General features: G+C 42.3%; 1 protein-coding gene across 4 annotated transcripts in view; it reads right to left on the reverse strand.

The window, feature by feature from the left end:
• LOC122557439 (phospholipid-transporting ATPase IG-like) overlaps positions 1–22,333 on the reverse strand; it is a 164,945-nt gene that overhangs the window by 50,534 nt on the left and 92,078 nt on the right. For all 4 annotated transcript variants that reach the window (XM_043705187.2, XM_043705184.2, XM_043705191.2 and 1 more), the window contains exons 16-19: positions 16,921–16,994; positions 16,592–16,695; positions 13,807–13,988; positions 2,232–2,498 (exon numbers count right to left, since the gene is read on the reverse strand). In XM_043705187.2, the coding sequence (XP_043561122.2) occupies positions 2,232–2,498; positions 13,807–13,988; positions 16,592–16,695; positions 16,921–16,994 (627 nt within the window). The remainder of the gene's footprint in view (positions 1–2,231; positions 2,499–13,806; positions 13,989–16,591; positions 16,696–16,920; positions 16,995–22,333) is intronic.

A 22,333-nucleotide genomic window follows, 5' to 3' on the forward strand; every position in this document is an offset into this window, starting at 1 on the left:
ATATACCAATTGGGAATAAGTGAGCACCTGTTCTCCACAAAGGCCCCTGCTGGAGCTTCAAGTACTCACTATATTTCTTAATAAATTTTGATAATAGAATAGTGAGCCATATGTCCAAATTTGCCAATGATATGAACACTGGCAATATAGCAATAACGTAGACAGGAACATAAAATTACAGACATTGGTAGGTTGATAGGGACAAAACATTAGCAGATTGATTTCAACTTAATTACTTAAAATGTCATTTAATTTTGGAAGCAGGTAAGAATATTTACCATTTATTCAATAAACAAAACAAGAAAGAAATGGAAGTCCATTAATTTGGAGGTCCACATACACAGATCAGGAAACCATATTGGTCAGTTAGTTGGACCATGTTTGGACGAACTTATGCAGTTCTGTTAGAAAGGTTATACTGACTTTGGAAGAAGTGCTGCACAGTTCCATCAAAATATTACCAACTTCTCAGAGGTAAAATATAAAACAATGACATCAACTAGACTTATATTTGTTAGAGTGTAGAAGGCAACCGATTGAAATCTTGAAAAGAATTAACAGAGTAGATAAGAGAAACTTTTTGAACTCATTAGGGGACATCATCTTAAAATCAGAACCAGGGCATTGATTGGTTTAAAATGTTTCTTTACACAGCAGTGGCAGAAGTCTAGAACTCTTCCCACGATAGCAGTAGGTTCAAATTCATAATTTTCAACTAGGCTGCATATATTTTTGCTCATGGAGATTTTCTAAGGGACATAAAGACAGAAGGACAGATGAAGTTTGGACATAGATTAGATTCCCCTAAGTGTGGAAACAGGCCCTTCAGCCCAACAAGTCCACACCAACCCTCCAAAGAGTAACCCATCCAGACCCATTTCCCTGTGACTAATGCACCTAACACTATGGGCAATTTAGCATGGCCAATTCACCTGACCTGCACATCTTTGGACTGTGGGATGAAACTGGAGTATCCTGAGGAAACCCACGCAGACATAGGGAGAACGTGCAAACTCCACACAGACAGTCGCCAGAGGCTGGAATCGAATCTAGGACACTGGTGCTGTGAGGCAGCAGTGCTAACCACTGAGCCACCGTGCCGCCCCACGGTGAATGTGTTATGATCCCAATGGATGTTACTACTGACTTGACAGAACATGTTTTTTTCCAATTTAACTTGTTTTTTTTTGGTAAACAAACAAGACTGCAGAGCTGGTTTCAACAATAAAACAAGAAATTTGTCACAGAACAGAAATAATATAAACAACCAAATGAAATATAGTGCAGTTTGAAAGATTTCAAAATATCTGACAAAACAAGATCCCATCTACTCCTCGAAATCACCACTTTACAGATGATCAAAATTCAGAGAAATGTTCCTATGTGTTGCTTCTTTCCAGTTCTGGTCCCAAGAGTTGTGAAGCCTTTTGCTTTTACTCTCACAAATTAAATCTATGGTTGTTCAAATCTATGCCCATTTTGAATGAAATGGGGTAGTTTACACAAATGAAAACCCTTACATGAGGTAATTTATTCCCTTTACTGTCCTCTGAACAAACTAATTTTCCTAGGAAAACTAAATTTTACACCTGACTTCAGTTATGAATTCAGTTCTAAGGAAACCTAAGTGTTTAACGAAATTTAGAAAATACTCACCCATCCTAGTTTTTACTGAACGAATGGCATAATTTAATATACTTTTACTTATAGAATCCCTACAATGTGGAAACAAGCCATTCGGCCAAACAAGACCACACCAACCCTTTGAAGAGTAACCCACCCAGACCCATTCCCCTGCTCTATTACTCCTGACTAATGCGCCTAACCTACACATCCCCAAACACTACAGGTAATTTAGCATGGCCAATTCACCTAACCTGCACATCTTTGGACTGTGGAGGAAACTGGAGCACTCAGAGGAAACCCAAGCAGACACAGGGATAATGTGCAAACACCACACAGACTGTCGCCCGAGGCTGGAATTGAACCAGGTACCCTGGAGCTGCGAGGTAGCAGTGCTAACCACCGAGCCACCCCTACTGCCATAAAACACCACAATATAAACAAACTTCCATTCGGCTTAGTTAAACTACTTCACACAAAAAATAATTGCCACAACTCTGAAATCTAATCTTTTATAAAAAACATAATTACATAAATCACACACCTTTCGGTACAATAGCAGAACAGTCTTGAAGGGGTGAACAGATTCTAAATTTTCAAGAACATACCTTAATTGACTGACGGAAGAATATTTTTTATCTTGGACAACCACTTTGTGTAGTTCCAGCAGTAGCTCATGCACTTTTGCCTCATTTCTTGCTTTGAACTCCTGAATGTTTTTTGTTGTCAGTTCTAAAAGCTTCATGTTAGTATGGAAAAGCCTGCAGGCATAACACGTGGCCATTGCTGTTTCCATCTTGTCTCCTGTGAGCACCCACACGCTCATACCCGCAGAGCGCAAGGCTTCAACCGTTTCTGCAGCTTGTTCTTGGAGCCTTTTCATGGAGGAAAAAGTAAAGCAAAGCAATTGGAATTCTCAAAAAAAAAAATCAAGTAGCAGCATCAGCACTTTCCTTTGTTAGACAAATACTTCTTTCTAATATTATTACCTGAATTTATTCACAAAACATTAGTGGAATCTTACTTTTTTTTGGCTAAGTGAGAGTTGAATTGAATTTCAAAGAGATTCTTGCCATGAAGCCCTGAAAGCTTACTTGCTGCATCTTAACAAATGTGTCCCATTTACTTGTTAACCTGCCCCTACCGTGTCCCTCATGTCTGATTTGATTTCTATCTTATCACATACCATTTCCTGGAGACACTACCATTGCTGGGATGGCTCAGAATTGGCGTGGATGCATTGGTTACCAGTCATCTTTAAAATACTGTTGCGCAATCAGACGAGTGCTGTCAGTAAAAAGCTGTTATGCATGGTTCCTGACATTTATCCTGTACGTGGTAGACAGCGGTAACTGTCACACTAAAATGCAGGCGGGGCCTGAGATCCTGTTGAATGAGACGTTGCAAATGTGGGACTTCCTCTTTCCCCAGCACCAACAACGACACCACATTATACCACCCAGGTTAGTACAGTCACAGTTGTTAGCGGAAATGTCCAGCAATTTTCTTTTCCACTCCACCAACAGAACTTTCACCATCTTCCTTCCCTTCCCTCACAGCAACCATCTCTGCTACTGAATTTAACTTCCCCCTACACCCCCCACCTCCAAGTCTCATGCTCTACCACTCTATTATTGTAAAAGCTTCCCCACTTGCTCACGCACCTAAACCCTGCATGCCCTCTATGATGTCTACTCACTTACGCAAGACACCTCCCCACCTGCACCAGAAGTAACATTTATGTCATCCACCTTCATCTTCCACTGTAATTGCCTTTCTTCCAACAGGGTAGCAGCACCAATTGAGAAGTAACAGTCAAAGTTGCCCTACATTTGGCTCCTCACTCCTTAAAGGAGACAATCCTAACTTTGACTGCCTTGAACTGTTGACTGACCATGTCTTACTGTGCTGGGACTCCAGCAGCAAAGACTATCACTCTTGGTTTGACTCTAGACTTGCGGAAGACTATGACAAGCTTAGTCTTTGGATCTTTACTAAATGGCATGGCAAGACAGAAGTAATATCAGCTTTATCTCTCTTGCCGAGGGGGCAAAATGTATAAAGGCAAGGCAGATAGACTCCGAACACTATGACAGTGAGCAAAGAAACCAGAGAAGCAGCCTTGTCTGGTCCACAAACTGAGGGTGTGTCCCTGAGTGTAGTGTCCTTGCAGTAGCTTGCATTTACAGCTGCCAGTGTAGCAGCATCCGGTAAGTGAATCATTAAGAGGCTGGCACACATCAGATGCCAATGTCTCTGGATTTGGGTGCATGTGGTTGGTGGCCATGGAGCCTGGTCAGAGATGTTGGGATGTGCTACCCAACATGGCGCAAGTAACGAGCTGAAGTAAATTAGAACAGTACCTGTCAACATGCTACGATTTCTCAATGTCTAGTTTGTACAACAGGAAGCTGAATGTTAAAGAGCTGAGTTTATCAAGAAGTTTATCAAGTCATAATTCTCCTGGTCTTAGCACTTTGTTAAAGAATAAAAGATGCTCCCAAATCAACATACGCCTCACTAGACTTTTCACTCGATTCTGCCACAAACCTCTTCATACCCCACCCAATTATTAAAATCCCAATAAGATCAGCCTATTAAGTTTTACAATGGTCAGTTTTCAAATGAAAACAATTAAAACTCTTATGCAGTGCCACCTAGAACAGACAATTCAGTCAAGACATATAACAAAATTTCTGGAAACGCTCAGGTAGTCAGGCAGCGCCTGTGGAAAAATTGAAAGATGGGGTTAAATGTTTCGGGTCATTGATAAATCAGAATTAGCTGATAAATGGTCATCCATTTGCAACATGTTACAGACTAGGCTAGCCCTCTCAAAACAGTTCAGAAAAGTAGCCGAGACCAAAGTTGCGAATTTTTGATTTTTTGTCTGCTTCCTGTTTCATTTTATGCTGCGATACTTTTAAGTGTTATCTAGGCAACTCACCAGCTCTATTTAATTGTTCCCTAAAATTTGACAGAGTCCAAATATGTAGTCTCTGAGTTCTGACTTACCAATTTCTCTTCAATTATTTTTAACGGACCTCTTGTTTCATGCCCCAAAACGAATTGAAATGGACTGAATTTGGTCAATTAATTTGGTACATCTCTGATTGCAAAAATCACAAATGGAATTCCCTTATCCCAATCATTTGAATAGTCCTGACATAAGCCCTCAGCATGGTCTTTAATGTCTGATGCCACCTTCCCAGCGCTCCCTGCAATTCAGGATGATACACAGTAGATTTGAATTGTTTTATTCCTAAGCAGTCTATAACTTCCTTGAATAATTTTGATGTGAGGTTTGACCCTTGATCTGATTGTATCTCTATTGGTAGTCCATATCTAGTGAAAAATTTGAATAATTGTTCTACAATGCTTTTAGCTGTGATATTACATAATGGGACAGTCTCTGGAAATCTCGTTGACACATCCATTATTGTTAACAAGTACAGATTCCCACTTTTTCTTTGAGGTAGGGGAACTACGCTGTCAATGAAAACTCTTGTAAAAGGTTCCTCAAATGTAGGAATAGGTATTAAAGGTGGGGGTTTTATGACTGCCTATGGTTTTCCAATTACCTGACATGTATGACACGTCTGGCAAAATTCAACTACATCCTTGTGCAGTCCAGGCCAGTAAAATGTTTTTGTATTTTAGCTTGAGTTTTTCTCAATCCGAAATGACCTCCAAGTCATAGCTCATGTGCCACTCGCAACAGCTCCTTCCCATACCCCACAGACAATACGATTTGATGAACTTCTGCCCTTTTCTCATCTGTCTGAATATCTCATCGGTCTCCATTTCCTCATTAAGACATCATTTTTAAGGGGCGGCATGATGGCTCAGTGGTTAGCACTGCTGCCTCACAACACCAGGGACCCGGGTTCAATTCCCACCTCGGGCAACTGTCTGTGTGGAGTTTGCACATTCTCCCTCTGTCTGCGTGGGTTTCCTCTGGATGCTCCGGTTCCCTCCCACAGTCCAAAGATGTGCAGGTTAGGAGAACTGGCCATGCTAAATTGCCCATAGTATTAGGTGCACTAGTCAGGGGTAAATGTAGGGGAATGGGTTTGGATGGATTGCCCTTTGGAGGATCGGTGTGGACATTTTGGGCTGAAGGGCCTGTTTCCACACGGTTGGGAATCTAAATCTAAACATTCAGGGATACATTCAGATTTCTTTTCTGTGTATGCCTTTTGATACAACTGCTTTAAATTTTCATCTTTCTGCTGTAACTCAGTTGACTTATCTGAGCTAAAGATGTCTGTATTGTCATCTATCTGCTCCTAGGGAAAAGTGAGGACTGCAGATGTTGGAAATCAGAGTCTAGATTACAGTGGTACTGGAAAAGCACAGCAGGTCAGGCAACACCTGAGGAGCAGGAAGATCGATGTTTCGGGCAAAAGCCCTTCATCAGCTTCATTCCTGTCTCAACCATCTGATTAAACAGGGTCTCTGCTAATTCCACTTCAACTTTCTTATCTGTACCCTTTGATCTCTCCTGTTTCAGCTCGTGACATTGTGACCTCATTACCACACAGTCAGGAAAAATCCCAGGATATGTGTCCTGCATTATTTCAATTGCTTGAGTTTCCAATGGCTTTTCAACCACAGTAGGCAACACTCCTACTGGTGAATCAGCTATATCATTAACAAGGACAAATTGTATTCCTGGAGCTGAGAGTTTGTCCAGTACTCCTACCTTGAATTCTCCACTATTCTCTGGACACTCTAAGCACACCTCACATAATTGAATGTTTTTTGTCTCACTGTGAATTTCCGTTACTAGTACCTTTTCTGGCAACAGTCCTTCAGAACTACATATCCCCTCATCTTTCAGCATCCCAGACTGAGAGGATCCTGTGTCTCTTAATATTGTAACCGCTTTACCTGCTGCTCCTGACCTATGTGAATACATTTTACCTTCACAGGTATATAGCTTAAGAAGATCTGGCATTTCCTCTTTAACAAACCTCCAACCACCTTGTACATTCTGGTGCAGCCTTCTAGCCTCCACTGTGCTTTCTGTTATCACTCTAACAAAGTTCTCTGGCTTTATACTGTTTTCCTACATTCCGCTTCCCAGAGCTTATAGAACATAGAACAGTACAGCACAGAACAGGGCCCTTCAGCCCACAATGTTGTGCCGACCACTGATCCTCATGTATGCACCCTCAAATTTCTGTGACCATATGCATGTCCAGTAGTCTCTTAAATGTCCCCAGTGACCTTGCTTCCACAACTGCCGCTGGCAACGCATTCCATGCTCTCACAACTCTGTGTAAAGAACCCACCTCTGACATCCCCTCTATACTTTCCTCCAACCAGCTTAAAACTATGACCCCTCGTGTTAGTCATTTCTGCCCTGGGAAATAGTCTCTCGCTATCGACTCTATCTATGCCTCTCATTATCTTGTACACCTCAATTAGGTCCCCTCTCCTCCTCCTTTTCTCCAATGAAAAAAAGTCCGAGCTCAGTCAACCTCTCTTCATAAGATAAGCCCTCCAGTCCAGGCAGGTTCACCTCCTCTGAACCCTCTCCAAAGCATCCACATCTTTCCTATAATAGGGCGACCAGAACTGGATGCAGTATTCCAAGTGCGGTCTAACCAAATTTTTATAGAGCTGCAACAAGATCTCACGACTCAAACTCAATCCCCCTGTTAATGAAAGCCAAAACACCATATGCTTTCTTAACAACCCTGTCTACTTGGGTGGCCATTTTAAGGGATCTATGTACCTGCACACCAAGATCCCTCTGTTCCTCCACACTGCCAAGAATCTGATCCTTAATCCTGTACTCAGCTTTCAAATTCGACATTCCAAAATGCATCACCTCGCATTTATCCAGGTTGAACTCCATCTGCCACCTCTGCATCCTGTCAATGTCCTGCTGCAGCCTACAACAGCCCTATATACTGTCAACAACACCTCCAACCTTTGTGTCGTCTGCAAACTTGCTGACCCATCCTTCAATCTCCTCATCCAAGTCATTAATAAAAATTACAAACAGTAGAGGCCCAAGGACAGAGCCCTGTGGAACACCACTCACCACAGACTTCCAGGCAGAATATTTTCCTTCTACTACCACTCGCTGTCTTCTGTTGGCCAGCCAATTCTGTATCCAGACAGCTAAGTTCCCCTGTATCCCATTCCTCCTGATCTTCTGAATGGGCCTACCATGGGGAACCTTATCAAATGCCTTGCCGAAGTCCATATACACCACATCCACAGCTCGACCCTCATCAACTTTTCTAGTTCAATCCTCAAAGAACTAAGGTTTGAGGCATGACTGCCACTCACAAAGCCGTGTTGACTGCATTTAATCAAGCTATGCTCTTCCAGATGGTCATAAATCATATCCTCAGAATCCTTTCTAACACCTTGCAGACGACAGACGTGAGACTTACTGGTCTGTAATTGCCAGGGATTTCCCTATTTCCTTTCTTGAAGAGAGGAATTACATTTGCCTCTCTCCAGTCCTCAGGTACTCCAGTGGAGAGCGAGGATGAAAAGATCTTCGCAAGTGGTGAAGCAATTGCATTTCTCGTTTCCCAAAGCAGCTGAGGACAAATCTTGTCCGAGCCTGGCGACTTGTCAATCTTAATGTTTGACAAACTTTTCAGCTCATCAGCTTCCTCAATCTCTATCCATTCCAGCATGCACACCTGCTCTTCAAAGGTTTCATTCACTACAAAGTTCATTTCTTTCTTAAAGACAGAAGCAAAAATCTCATTTAGGGCTTCCCCTACCTCCTTAGACTCCACACACAAATTCCCTATGCTATCCCTGAACGGCCCTACTCTTTCTTTGACCATTCTCTTATTCCTCACATAAGTGTAAAATGCCTTTGTGTTCTCCCTAATCCGTTCTGCCAAGCCTTTCTCGTACCCCCTCCTGGCTCTCCTTAGACCATTTTTGAGCTCCTTCCTCGCCTGTCTGTAATCCTCTAGAGCTGAGCTTGACCCTAGCTTCCTCCACCTTATGTAAGCTACCTTTTTCCTTTTGACGAGAAGCTCCACCGCTCTCGTCATCCAAGGTTCCTTTATCTTACCACTTCTTGCCTGTCTCAGAGGGACATATTTATTCATCACTTGCAACAACTGTTCCTTAAACAGTCTCCACATGTCTATAGTGCCTTTACCATGGAACAATTGCTCCCTAGCCATGCTTCCTAACTCATGTCTAATCGCATCATAGTTTCCTCTTCCTCAATTAAATATCCTCCCATTTTGCCTAATCCTCTCCTCCATAGCGATGTAGAATGTGAGGAGTTGTGGTCACTATCAGCAAAATGCTCTCCCACCACAAGATCTGATACTTGCCCCGGCTCGTTTCCGAGCACCAAGTCTAGAATGGCCTCTCCCCTCGTCGGCCTGTCAACGGACTGAGTTAGGAAACCCTCCTGAACACACCTTACAAAAACAGCTCCATTCAAATCTTCTGCTCGAAGGAAGTTCCAATCAATATTGGGAAAGTTAAAGTCACCCATTACAACAACCCTACTACGTCCACACTTTTCCAAAATCTGCCAACCTATGCTTTCTTCCATCTCCCTGCTGCTATTGGGGGGGGCCTGTAGTAAACCCCTAACGAGGTGACTGCTCCCTTGCTGTTCCTAATTTCCACCCATACTGACTCGGTAGGTAGATCTTCCTTGACAATGGAAGCTTCTGTAGCTGTGATACCCTTTCTGATTAGTAGTGCTACACCCCCTCCTCGTTTTCTCCTAACCCGTTGATTTCACATGGCCTATTTTGCTGCAGTGAAAACACCAGAGCTTTTTAACTTCTCTATCCTCTTCAAGGGTTTCCTTTTTACCCTGTGATAAGTTATCCTTATGATCTTCACCGAGATCTACCTTTCCCTTTCCATGTGAGGATTTCTCTTTTCCCCAATTTCTATCCCTCATGAATTGAAATTGATTCTGAAAGCCAAACTTTGTTTTATGGACTAACTCAATCATTGGCCATTCCTGCTGCTAACCTTGCTGTTTCAACTTTCTGCAATTCCACGAGCTCTCACCACTGCAGAAAGTGAATTTTTGAACTCCTGTCTAAGTGCCAATTTCCGAAGTTCAATCTCTCTCTTTTTTACATCTTTCCTCTGCTTTTAATCGTAATTCCGTCTTTTGCCTCTAACTCAATCTGCTTCATTTTCATTGGAATTTTAGCCACCTCTAAAGATTCTGATGTGGTTCCAGCAAATTTAAATACTGAGCTACTGCTGCAGTTATCTCTTCTTTCCTCACGGAAGGAGGCAGCTCCAACCCCAGCTTGTCTGCTAATTCCTGCATCTTGGCTTCAACCTCCTTTTGTAAGGTCACTTCTTCCACCTCCAGAAAACTCAATGATTGAAAAAGTTATTGCTATCCCAAGCACTGTTTAAATCAACCAAAATCAACACCCGGAATAAAAGACACTGACACCTACTACTTGCCAAGTTTGAGTCCAACAGCCGAATCCCAATTTAGAACTACAGAATGAATCCCAGTATGAGCCCCCAATCTATTATGGACCAGGCAAGCCCCCTCAAAATATTTCAAAGTGGTAGCCCAGACCTTAACTTTGCTAGTTGTGTTTAGCAAGCCTACAGTGGATGTTGCAGTAGAGAATCAGTTGGTCAAATCACTTCATTTTAAACAAAACAGAATTTATTTCCAAGATGACTGAATGGAACAGAAAACAGAGTACTGAATAACCTATCCTATCCGAAAACCCAAACGACTATTCCGACTTAATGACGCTATTCCAAAATACTTGCAACAATTCCCACAAACTCCCCTTGGCATAAAAGGAGAGAAGTCAGAGAGCGAGTGAATGAGAGACTAGAAGCCTTTCTTCTCTCTCTCTCTCACACACACACACACACACACACACACACACAAATACACCTGCAAACCAGAACATGGCTGAGCTGGGAGAACTGGCCACTCACCTTTTATTACACGTGTTTTTTTAAAACTTAAAAACCTTCTGCCTGAGGCAGTATCTGTTAGCTATCATCAAATTGGCCCTAACGTAGACTTTTCAGAACCTGGGTCATTTACAACCTCTCTGAAAAAAAAAACAAGGACGGCATAACCTTGTTAAATAGCAGCTTTGTCACAAACATTAACACTCTTTTCAGAGCTCCAGAGATGCTTCCGATAACACTCAAGGTCAGACATTTTCGGTTTTCATTTTGGATTGCTAACATCTACAATAATTTTAATTTTGTTTCCCAAGGACATGAATAGACAGAAAGTTGTCAATAATTGCATTGAGTACTGGGAGTGAGTACTTGTGCAGAGTCAACCTGCTACCTGACTTTGTGACTATAACTGCTTCAAGGTTGATAACGAATTCCTTGCTATAGAAGTCATTATTGACACTTGATATCACATCAGACATCCTGAATGGGTTTAGAAACTTTTTGCTTTTGCCATGTATTAAGTCATGTTAAATACACTTCTGATTTAATATCCTTATCACATATCAAGAGTAGGAACATTTTAATATGCCAATTCCTAACATGGGCCCAAGTATCTTGACAAAATCTTTTTTTGAATGGAGATGTCTATTTTGTTAGTTTGATCTTGCATATTGTTTTCAGTGTAAAAATGGAATAATGTTGCAAATAGAGAAATAGAAACTTTGCAAATAAACAGCTCAATTTCATGCAAGTTCAAATGCAATACTTCTGTTTAAGAACATGAGCAATAATTTTCCAGATTATTTTCTCTGAAATATTGGTTTTACAGTACTAATAGTCCACATATTAGCAAAGCAGCAGGGAATTCTAACTGCTGTGCTCCACGATCAGGTGATCACTCATTCAAAAAGTTAAAATGTTAGCTGTTGGAGGTATCAGAAGTTTTAGTGAAAGCACATATACTGTTCAACCATCTACAAGGTTTTTATTTCTGCATGAACAGAAATGAAAGGAATGATGTTTCATGTGTATGTGTGTGCACACTTTAAGACAAAATAGATATATTAAAACATCAGAAACCTGACGACAGACTGCTGCTTGATCTGATATCTAATTACAGAATTGTGTTTTTATTTCTAATTCAGCTAATGGTGGTGTATCTTGCACATGAATGACAATACTGGCTGGGAGAAAGTTAGTTATTGCTATCCTGGGAGACTTCCAACAGAGAAGGTTATTAATAGTTTTAATAATTTTGCAACACAGGTGAAACCTGGCCTCAGTGTATGTATAATTATAAATTTTGTAAAGGATTCATTTCTTCTGCCCAAGTCCTTTGAAACAGGAACTTCATCAGCTCATCTGGTTTTCATGATTTTGCTAAACAGCATATGTACAATTACTTTAGAAGGACAACAGATATACTGTAAAGTATAAGATTAAAAAATAGTAGCTGAAAATGTGTTGCTGGAAAAGTGCAGCAGGTCAGGCAGCATCCAGGGAACAGGAGAATCGACGTTTCGGGCATAAGCCCTTCTTCAGGTATGAGGAAAGTTTATCCAGCAGGCTAAGATAAAAGGTAGGGAGGAGGGACTTGGGGGAGGGGAGTCGGAAATGTGATAGGTGGAAAGAGGTCAAGGTGAGGGTGATAGGTCAGACTGGGGTGGGGGCGGAGAGGTCGGGAAGAAGATTGCAGGTTAGGAAGGCGGTTCTGAATTCGATGGATTTGACTGAGACAGGGTGGGGGGAGGGGAAATGAGGAAACTGGTGAAATCCGAGTTCATTCCTTGTGGTTGGAGGGTTCCTAGGCGGAAGATGAGGCGTTCTTCCTCCAACCGTCGTTTTGTTGTGGTCTGACGATGGAGGAGTCCAAAGACCTGCATATCCTTGGTGGAGTGGGAGGGGGAATTGAAATGTTGAGCCATAGGGTGGTTGGGTTGGTTGGTCCGGGTGACCCAGAGGTGTTCTCTGAAACGCTCCGCAAGTAGCCGGCCTGTCTCCCCAATATAGAGGAGGCCACATCGAGTGCAGAGGATGCAATAGATAATGTGTGTGGAGGTGCAGGTGAATCTGTGGCGGATATGGAAGTTTCCTTTGGGGCCTTGGAGGGAGGTGAGGGGGGAGGTGTGGGCGCAAGTCTTGCACCTCCTGCGGTTCCAATCCTCCCACTTCCTCCAAACGAAAGGAGTAGCCATGGGCACCCGCATGGGCCCCAGCTATGCCTGCCTCTTCGTAGGATATGTGGAACAATCCATCTTCCGCAACTACACTGGCCCCACCCCCCACCTTTTCCTCCGCTACATCTGTGATGACTGTATCGGCGCCGCCTCGTGCTCCCACGAGGAGGTTGAACAGTTCATCCACTTCACCAACACCTTCCACCCCGACCTCAAATTCACCTGGACAGTCTCAGATTCCTCCCTCCCCTTCCTTGACCTTTCTATTTCTATCTCAGGCGACCGAATCAACACGGACATCTACTACAAACCGACCGACTCCCACAGCTACCTGGACTACACCTCCTCCCATCCTGCCCCCTGTAAAAACGCTATCCCATTCTCTCAATTCCTTCGACTCCGCCGCATCTGCTCCCAGGAGGACCAGTTCCAAAAACGCACAACCCAGATGGCCTCCTTCTTCAAGGACCGCAATTTCCCCCCCGACGTGGTCGACGATGCCCTCCACCGCATCTCTTCCACTTCGCGCTCCTCCGCCCTTGAACCCCGCCCCTCCAACCGCCACCAGGACAGACCCCACTGGTCCCCACCTACCACCCCACCAATCTCCATGTACAGCGCATCATCCGCCGTCATTTCCGCCACCTCCAAACGGACCCCACCACCAAGGATATATTTCCCTCCCCTCCCCTATCAGCATTCCGTAAAGACCACTCCTTCCATGACTCCCTCGTCAGGTGCACACCCCCCACCAACCCAACCTCCACTCCCGGCACCTTCCCCTGCAACCGCAGGAGGTGCAAGACTTGCGCCCACGCAGTATCCACGTCTGATCTTGAGCATTAGGGATACTGGGCCGATCCCCATGTTATTTGGGCTCTGATCTTGACAGTGGGGGAATCTCAAAAAGAGGCAAATTACAGTTCTCTTGGTCAAGCTCGATGCAGAGCAAAACAAAAGTCATTCCATCACTGAGCTGATGTGATGCATTGATAAATTATGTCATGTAATAAGACCTCTATGATAGCATATCAGCTTCTTATCCAGAATATTATACTGTAACACAATCCAAGAGCAAACACAGACTTACTTGTCTTCAACAGCTGTCGCACCAATTAAATGTAAATCAATTTCAATTTTGTCGTAAACATCTGCTAACTTTTTGTCTCTATCCTTTAGGGCCATTTTAGCTTCCTGAAGCTGTGCGCTGATCTGGTTGTATTCATCTTGAGTGAGTTCTTTATAAGCAACACAGAGAGTCCTCAAACCATCCTAGACATAGGGAATTACAGCAGAAAACATGCAGGTATGATTTATTTCTCCCTCTGTCAGTTTTACACAAATCCCAAATTGTGTTACCTCCCACAAGTATAAAATATTTATTTCAATTCACACAATTTGTCAGATTATAAAGTATGTAGTCAGGAAGGAAAAATCACATTGCTAATTTTACAAAAATCTGTACATTTTAGATTACATTACATTACAGTGTGGAAACAGGCCCTTCCGCCCAACAAGTCCACACCAACCCGCCGAAGCGAAACCCACCCATACCCCTATATTTACCCCTTACCTAACACTACGGGCAATTTAGCATGGCCAAATCACCTGACCCTGCACATCCTTTGGACTGTGGGAGGAAACCGGAGCACCCGGAGGAAACCCACGCAGACACGGGGAGAACGTGCAAACTCCACACAGTCAGTCGCCTGAGGCGGGAATTGAACCCGGGTCTCAGGCGCTGTGAGGCAGCAGTGCTAACCACTGTGCCACCGTGCCGCCCACTGAGACAGACTATTACATTATTATTATTATTATTATTAACAATTAAATCTGTAATGGACGTCAAATGAAAAGTACAAGTTCTCATTTTTTTCCCGTCCTAAAGGACATGCAACTTTTGTCATTACCAATAAGCTTTAGTGTGAGATACTGTAAAAGCAAGCTTAAAAAGGTAAGGAAATTGTTCATATTCAGTTTCTGGACATAGAATTGCTTTCAAAATCGTATGGTAAAATCATAGAATGATAGAGCACAAGAGGCAGCCATTCGGTGCATCATGGGTGCGCTAGTTGTTTGGAAGAACTATCAAATTAGACCCACTCCCCAGCTGTGACCAATTGCCCTTTTTTTTCCTTTAAGCATTCAATTTTCCTTGGTAGGACAGTCACGATTTCAAATTTGTTTTTCCTCAAATGTAACAGGATACCTCAGCAAAAGGCAAGAGTATAATTTAGGTAATGCAAGAAGGGTAACAGAGTCATAGAGACGTACAGCACGGAAACAGACCCTTTGGTCCAACCCATCCATGCCGACCAGATATCCCAATCCAATCTAGTCCCACCTGCCAGCACCCGGTCCATATCCCTCCAAACCCTTCCGATTCATATTCCCATCCAGATGCCTCTTAAATGTTGCAATTGTACCAGCCTCCACCAGTTCCTCTGGCAGTTAATTCCATACTCGTACCACCCTCTGCATGAAAACGTTACCCTTTAGGTCTCTTTTATAGCTTTCCCCTCTCACCATAACCTATGCTCTCTAGTTCTGGACTCGCCCCACCCCAGGAAAAAGACTTTCTATTTACCCTATCCATGCCCCTCATGATTTTAGAAACCTCTCTAAGGTCACCCCACAGCCTCTGACACTCGAGGGAAAACAGCCCTAGCCTATTCCACGTCTCCCTGTAACTCAAATCCTCCAAACCTGGCAACATCCATGTAAATCTTTTCTGAACCCTTTCAAGTTTCACAACATCCTTTCAATCGGAAGGAGACCAGAATTACATGCAATATTCCAACAGCGGCCTAACCAATGTCCTGTACAGCCGCAACATGACCTCCCAACTCCTATGGTCAGTACTCTGACCAATAAAGGAAAGCATACTAAATGCCTTCTTCACGATCCTATCTACCTGCGACTCCACTTTCAAGGAGCTATGAATCTGCACTCCAAGATCTCTTTGTTCAGCAATACTCCCGAGGACCTTACCATTTAGTGTATAAGTCCTGCTAAGATTTGCTTTCCCAAAATGCAGCACCTCGCATTTATCTAAATTAAACTCCATCTGACACTTCTCAGCCCATTGGCCCACCTGATCAAGATCCTGTTGTAATCTGAGGTAACCTTCTTCGCTGTCCACTACGTCTCCAATTTTCGTGTCATCTGCAAACTTACCAACTACACCTCTTATGCTCCCATCTAAATCATCACCAATATTTTCAAAATAATCTTCAACTGTAACCGATGTGATTTTTTTCTTCATGTTTCTTCATCACCATTCATGAGAGGTTGGACAGGCTTTGGAAAATTCAACTATGTGCTTCTCTGGTTTTACTTTTGCTTGTTTTGTTACAAAAACAACTTAATTATCTGAAAAACCAAAAGAACTGTGGATGCTGGAAATCGCAAACAGAAATTTCTGGAAAAAAGCTCAGTAGGTCTGACAGCATCTGTGGAGAGAAAGCAGTTAATGTTTTCAGGTCCAGTTCTGAAGAAGGGTTACTGGACCCAAAACTTTAACTATGCTTTCTCTCTACAGATGTTGCCTGATCTGCTGAGTTTTTCCAGCGATTTGTTTTTATTTCACCATCTGCCCTTCAAGACATTTGTTAAATACACAACTGACAATAAGTAAAAAGAAAACAAGCAGAAAAATAAGGGAGCTTACATCTCTATGATTCTACGACTCTAAATACTACCTTGAAATCTCAAGAGACCAGTTAAAATACAGTTCTCCTTACTTCTCCCTCTATCACCCACAGCATAAAGAATGAAATTGAAGTAAGTCCATATATATACAAAAATAGCATTATTTGCAAAGCTACCTTAGAGGATAACATGTAAATGAACTACATAAACACGTCTGACCTTACCACAGCACTGCATTCTACATGCAGTCTTATTTCTTCCTGTTTTCCAGTGTTTACTTTTGGAAAAATTGAAGAGTCTGCTCCTTTACAGAAAAGGAAAATTCTCCCTGTTATAGCAGGAGACAAAATTATATGTGGTTGTCATAAAAGTAAGTAAAAGTTAGGATTTTATACATTATATATACACACAATAGATTTTAATACATTATGACTATTATATAATGAAGTTACACCACACCTAAGTATTCTTTTAATTTGCAGTTTTAAACAATACTTTCCTGGAGTACAGGTAAATCCACTTATTTGTTTTAATAATAAAAAGTATACACTACCTGAATTCTCTTTCACAATTACACTCATTCGTCGACGAACAGGGTCAAAGCTGAGAATCTGCAGAAGTTCATATCTGGAAGCAAGCAGAACACATTCTATTCCTTTTCTTAAAAAGTTAAGTAACCAAGATTGATATACAAATTCATTGAATTAAACCAAAGTCAGGATAAAGGAACAATCACAAGCCATTTAATAAAGTCAATTTGCAGATCAAATGCATTGCAACTATTTTTCTGGTGATTCAGATTGTTCACTTCCCTCCAATTCTAGAATGATACAACACAAGAGGAGGGCAGACATTCACTGTACCACCGTCAGTTCTTTGCAAAACCTATCTAATTGTCCCACACTCTGGAATTTTCTCCTCATTGTTCTGGAATGATCGCTTTTTTTTTAATGAGCTGAGATCTATTACTTGCAATGTTCCAGACTGCAAATATCATTTCTGTATTTGATGTTGATGAATTTCAATTCTTAATTCCCTCAGAAATCCAGATTACATCCCATCTGGAGCAGATAGTTTATCGATTTACAGTACTGACAATCCTGTGTATTTCCTTGATCTATTTTCATTCCATCTATAATACCTCTTCCTTTATTGTGACATTGACAACATCCTATATCATGACAATTGATGCAAAATATCCTTTTAACACACCAGCCAAATCTTCTGCCACTATATAGTTATTGTCATGCCGTAATGTAAGGGAACAAAATAAAAACAACAGGGTCAAGCTATGGAATTGAGGAGTGCTCAGTTCCAGGAAAGGAAAGTGTGAGCTTTTCACAACATAATGATTAGGACAAGTAGGGAATTTGGTCCTTTAAGCCTGCACCACCATTCAAGGAGATCATGATTTTGGATTTCATTCCATCTTCAATGTTCAAAAATGTATTGATTTTTGTCTCAAACATACTCAACAACAACATTGCTAATCAGGGATAGTATCGCAGTTGCAGAAAGGGAGGTAGCTGTGGAGGGTTTGCCCACTGAGTCAGTACAGGTGGAAGTCAGAAACAGGAAATGTGCAATCACTTTATTGGGAGTTTTCTGTAGACGCCTCCCATAGCAACAGAGACACGGAGTAGTAGATTGGGAGGCAGATTACGGAACGGTGCAGAAATAACACGGTTGTTGTCATGGGTGACTTCAACGTCCCTTATATTGATTTGAACCTCCTTAGTGCAAATAGTTTGGAATGGAGCAGATTGTGTCAGGCGTGTCCAGGGAGGATTCCTGGTTCAAGATATAGACAGGCCGACTAGACGGGGGGGCCATATTGGATTTGTTCCAGGCAACACACCAGGTTAGGTGCCAGATCTCATGGTCGGAGAGCATTTTGGTGATAGTGATCAAACTCCCAACCTTTACTATAGTCATGGAGAGGCATAAAAGCAGATGGTTGGGAAAGTATTTAATGGGGGGAAAGGGGAATTACAATTCTATTAGGCAGGAACTGTGGAGCATAAATTGGGAACAAATACTCTCAGGGAAATGAATGACAGAAATTTGGAGGTTGTTTAGGGAGCACTTGCTGTGAGTGCTGGATAGGTTTGTCCCACTGAGGCAAGGAAGGGGTGGTACGGTGAAAGGACCTTGAATGACAAGTCTAGTCAAGAGGGTTGAGGAAGCAAGGATCAGACAGGGCTTTACAGGGTTACAAGGTAGCCTGGAAGGAACTGAAGAGTGAATTTAAGAGAGATAGAAGGGTGCATGGAAAAATCTTGGTGGGTAGGATTAAGGAAAACCTCAAAGAGTCTACACTTACGCGAGGAACAACAGAATGGCAAGGCCGATCAGGGATAATGGAGAGAACTTGTGCCTGGGGTTTACTGAGGTATGGGAGGTCCTTAATGAATACTTTGCTTTGGTATTCACTACTGAGAGGGACCTTGTCGTTTGTGAGGACAGCGTGAAAACAGATTGATGCGTTCAAACAGGTTGATGTTAAGGAGGAAGATGTGCTGGAAAGTTTGAAAAACATAAGGATAGACAAGAACCCTGTGCCAGGTGGGATATACCCAAAGTTATTATAGAAAGCAAGGGAAGAGATTGCTGCACCTTTGGCAATGATATTTGCGTCCTCACTATCCACTGGGCTCGTACCAGATTAATGGAGGGTGACAAATATCATTCCCTTATTCACAAAAGGAAATAGGGATAACCCTGGGAATTACAGACTAGTCAGTCTTACATTGGTGGTGGGCAAATTACTGGAGAGGATTTAGAGAGACAGGATTTACAATTATTTGGGAAAACCATAGTTTGACCAGGGATAATCAGCACGGCTTTGTGAGGGGCAGATCATGCCTCACAAACCTTAATGAATTCTTTGACGATGTGTCAAAAACAATGATGGAGGTAGAGATGTGCATGTGGTGTACATGGATTTTAGCAAAGTATTTCATAAGGTCCCATTGACAGGCTCATTTAGAAAGTGAAGAGGCATGGGATACAGGGAAATTTGACTGTTTGGATACAGAATTGGCTGGCCCATAGAAGACAGAGGGTGGGAGCAGATGGAAAGTATTCCGCTTGGAGTTCAGTGACCAGTGGTGTTCTACAGGGATCTGTTCTGGGACCTCTGCTCTTTGTGATTTTATAAGTGACTTGGATGAGGAAGTGGAAGGATGAGTTAGTAAGTTTGTCAATGACACAAAGGTTGGTGGAGTTGTGGCTAGTGTCGAGGGCTGCTGTTGGCTGCAACGGGACATTGGCAGGATGCAGAGCTGGACTGAGAAGCTCCAGATAGAGTTCAACCTAGAAAAGTATTGAGTGATTCATTTTGGAAAGTCCAATTTGAATGCAGAATACAGGGTTAAAGGCAGGATTCCTGCCAGTGTGAAGGAACAGGGGGATCTTGGGGGTCCATGTCCATAGATCCCTCAAAGTTGCCACCCAAGTTGATAGGGTTGTTAAGGCGGCGAATGGTGTGTTAGTTTTCATTAACAGGGGGATTGAGTTTAAGAGGAGAAAGTGAGGATTGCAGATGCTGGAGATCAGAGCTGAAAATGTGTTGCTGGAAAAGCACAGCAGGTCAGGCAGCATCCAGGGAACAGGAGAAGGGGTCATGCCCGAAACATCAATTCTCCTGTTCCTTGGACGCTGCCTGACCTGCTGTGCTTTTCCAGCAACACACTTTCAGCTCAGGATTGAGTTTAAGAGCCAAGAGATTATGCTGCAACTCTATATAGCCCTGGTTAGCTTGGAATGTTGTGTTCAGTTCTGGTCGTCTCATTATAGAAAGGATGTGGAAGCTTTCGAGAGGGTGCAGAGGAGATTTACCATGATGCTGCCTGGACTGGAGGGCATTCTTATGAGGCAGGGCTGGGGGAGCTCAGATTTTTCTCATTGGAGTGAAGAAGGATAAGAGGAGGTGACTTGATAGAGATATACAAGATGTTGAGAGGCATAGACACAGTGGATCGACAGAGACTTTTTCCTAGGGCAGAAATGGCTATCATGAGGGGGCATAATTTTAAGGTGATTGGAGGAAAGTTTACGGGAGATGTCCAAGCTAGTTTTCTTTTTACACAGAGTAATGGATGCATAGAATGCACTGCCCGTAGTTGTAGTAGTGTCAGATACATTAGGGGCATTTAACCCACTCTTGGATAGACACATGGATGATAGTAAAATGAAGGCTATGTGAGTTAGTTTGGTCTTAAGAGTAGGATAAAAGACTAGTTCAACATCGAGAGTGAAGGGCCTGTACTGTGTTGTACAGTTCTAAGTTTTAACTGAGAATCCAGAGAGTCTGGCTGAGAGAATTTAAAAGATTCACAACTCGAAGAAATGCATCATCTCAGTCCAAAATGGCTGATCTCTTACTGACACCGTGACTTAGACAATAGACAATAGGTGCAGGAGTAGGCCATTCTGCCCTTCGAGCCTTGATGCTCCAGATTCTCCAGGTCAGGGACGCATTTTCTTAGCATCTACCTTGCTAATTTTAAGAATCTGATGTTTCAATTACCTCAGCATTCATTCTACTAGTAACACAGGAAACAGATGGTATTACAACACAGCACATCCTTCCTTAATTTGAAAGGATTTACACCGAAGCCAACTAAACAGAAATCACAAAATGCTCTGATATTTTCCAGTTTTCACTTTTTGGCACTTTGGCAATCATTGACAATTGCAGAGCTAAGAACTCTCCAGAAGTACAGCTTCCAAGAACAACCCACCTATACATCGCAAGTAGCAATGGAATGGTGTTTTTTTTGAGAGAGGAATAAAAGGGGACAAGCTTACTGCTCAACAAATTTAAAAATACTTACCGGGACCTTTCGTTTTAATTGTTACATCTGATGTGTCGTGTACTCCTAACAGCACATGGGACAAAACGTAGCTTCATATATATTTAACATTTATCTGAACCAAATTTAGAAGCATATTACTGCACTTTTGTTGTGATATTTCTATGTCCAAGCCACTATGTACATTACATGACTGACAGCTCCACTCCACAGACTCACAACAATTGAGGAAATAAGCTGAATCTGCTGCAATTTCTTGAGTTTCATCTCAAGACTTTTTGGTAGATTCAAAAGGCGAGAGGTTAAAAAAAGCAGAGTTAAATATTCTGCACCATACATTACTCTCTGGCCATGTTTTTCATTATGTCCTCTAGTAACAGAATCATGCAGTACAGGAGAAGCCTTTTGACACATCAAGCCTGTACTGCCAAAGCAACAAAAATTCTCATTTACTGTTAAAATATCCTGGAATTATGAATTTTGATGCGATGTGAGCCAAATTAGAACCACAAAATAGCAATATACAGATACAGGTCTCAAAACTCCTTCTGTTAACAATTACAATGAAAAACATGAACACACTGGGAGTGACATAATCTCCACTTTGAAGCTCTGATTTTCCTGGGCCCACTAGACCATTGAGAAAAGTTTAAATCCATGCAGCCTGTCATCTGCAGGCATCTCTCAAGGCACTAAAAGTTGCAGCTTTTGAAACCTAGGATTTCACCACCAACAAAGCACAAGAACATAAGAATAGGAACTGGAGTAGAGCATTCCGGCATTCCAGCCTCTCCACCATTCAATAGAATCATGGCTGATGGACTCTTCTCATGTCCACTTTTCTCCATACCTCTCAAATTCTCTATCAATAAAAATCTATCCCAGACTTAAATATATACAAAGAATCTACCCCCTCACCTCTCTGTGACAAGGAACTCCAAAGGCACAGTGGCTAGCACTGCTGCCTCAAAGGATCAAGGACCTGGGTTTGATTCTAGCCTCAGGCGACTGTCTACATGGAGTTGGCACATTCTCTCTATGTCTGCATGGGTTTCCTCCAGGTCCTCCGGTTTCATCCCACAGTCCCAAGATGTGCAGGTTAGGTGAATTGGTCATACTTAATTGCCCTTAGTGGTCAAGGATGTGTAG

Source organism: Chiloscyllium plagiosum, unplaced genomic scaffold, assembly GCF_037043375.1.
Source record: "Chiloscyllium plagiosum isolate Xiang-an unplaced genomic scaffold, Cpla_swu_hap1 HiC_scaffold_11, whole genome shotgun sequence".
NCBI classification, from domain to species: domain Eukaryota; kingdom Metazoa; phylum Chordata; class Chondrichthyes; order Orectolobiformes; family Hemiscylliidae; genus Chiloscyllium; species Chiloscyllium plagiosum.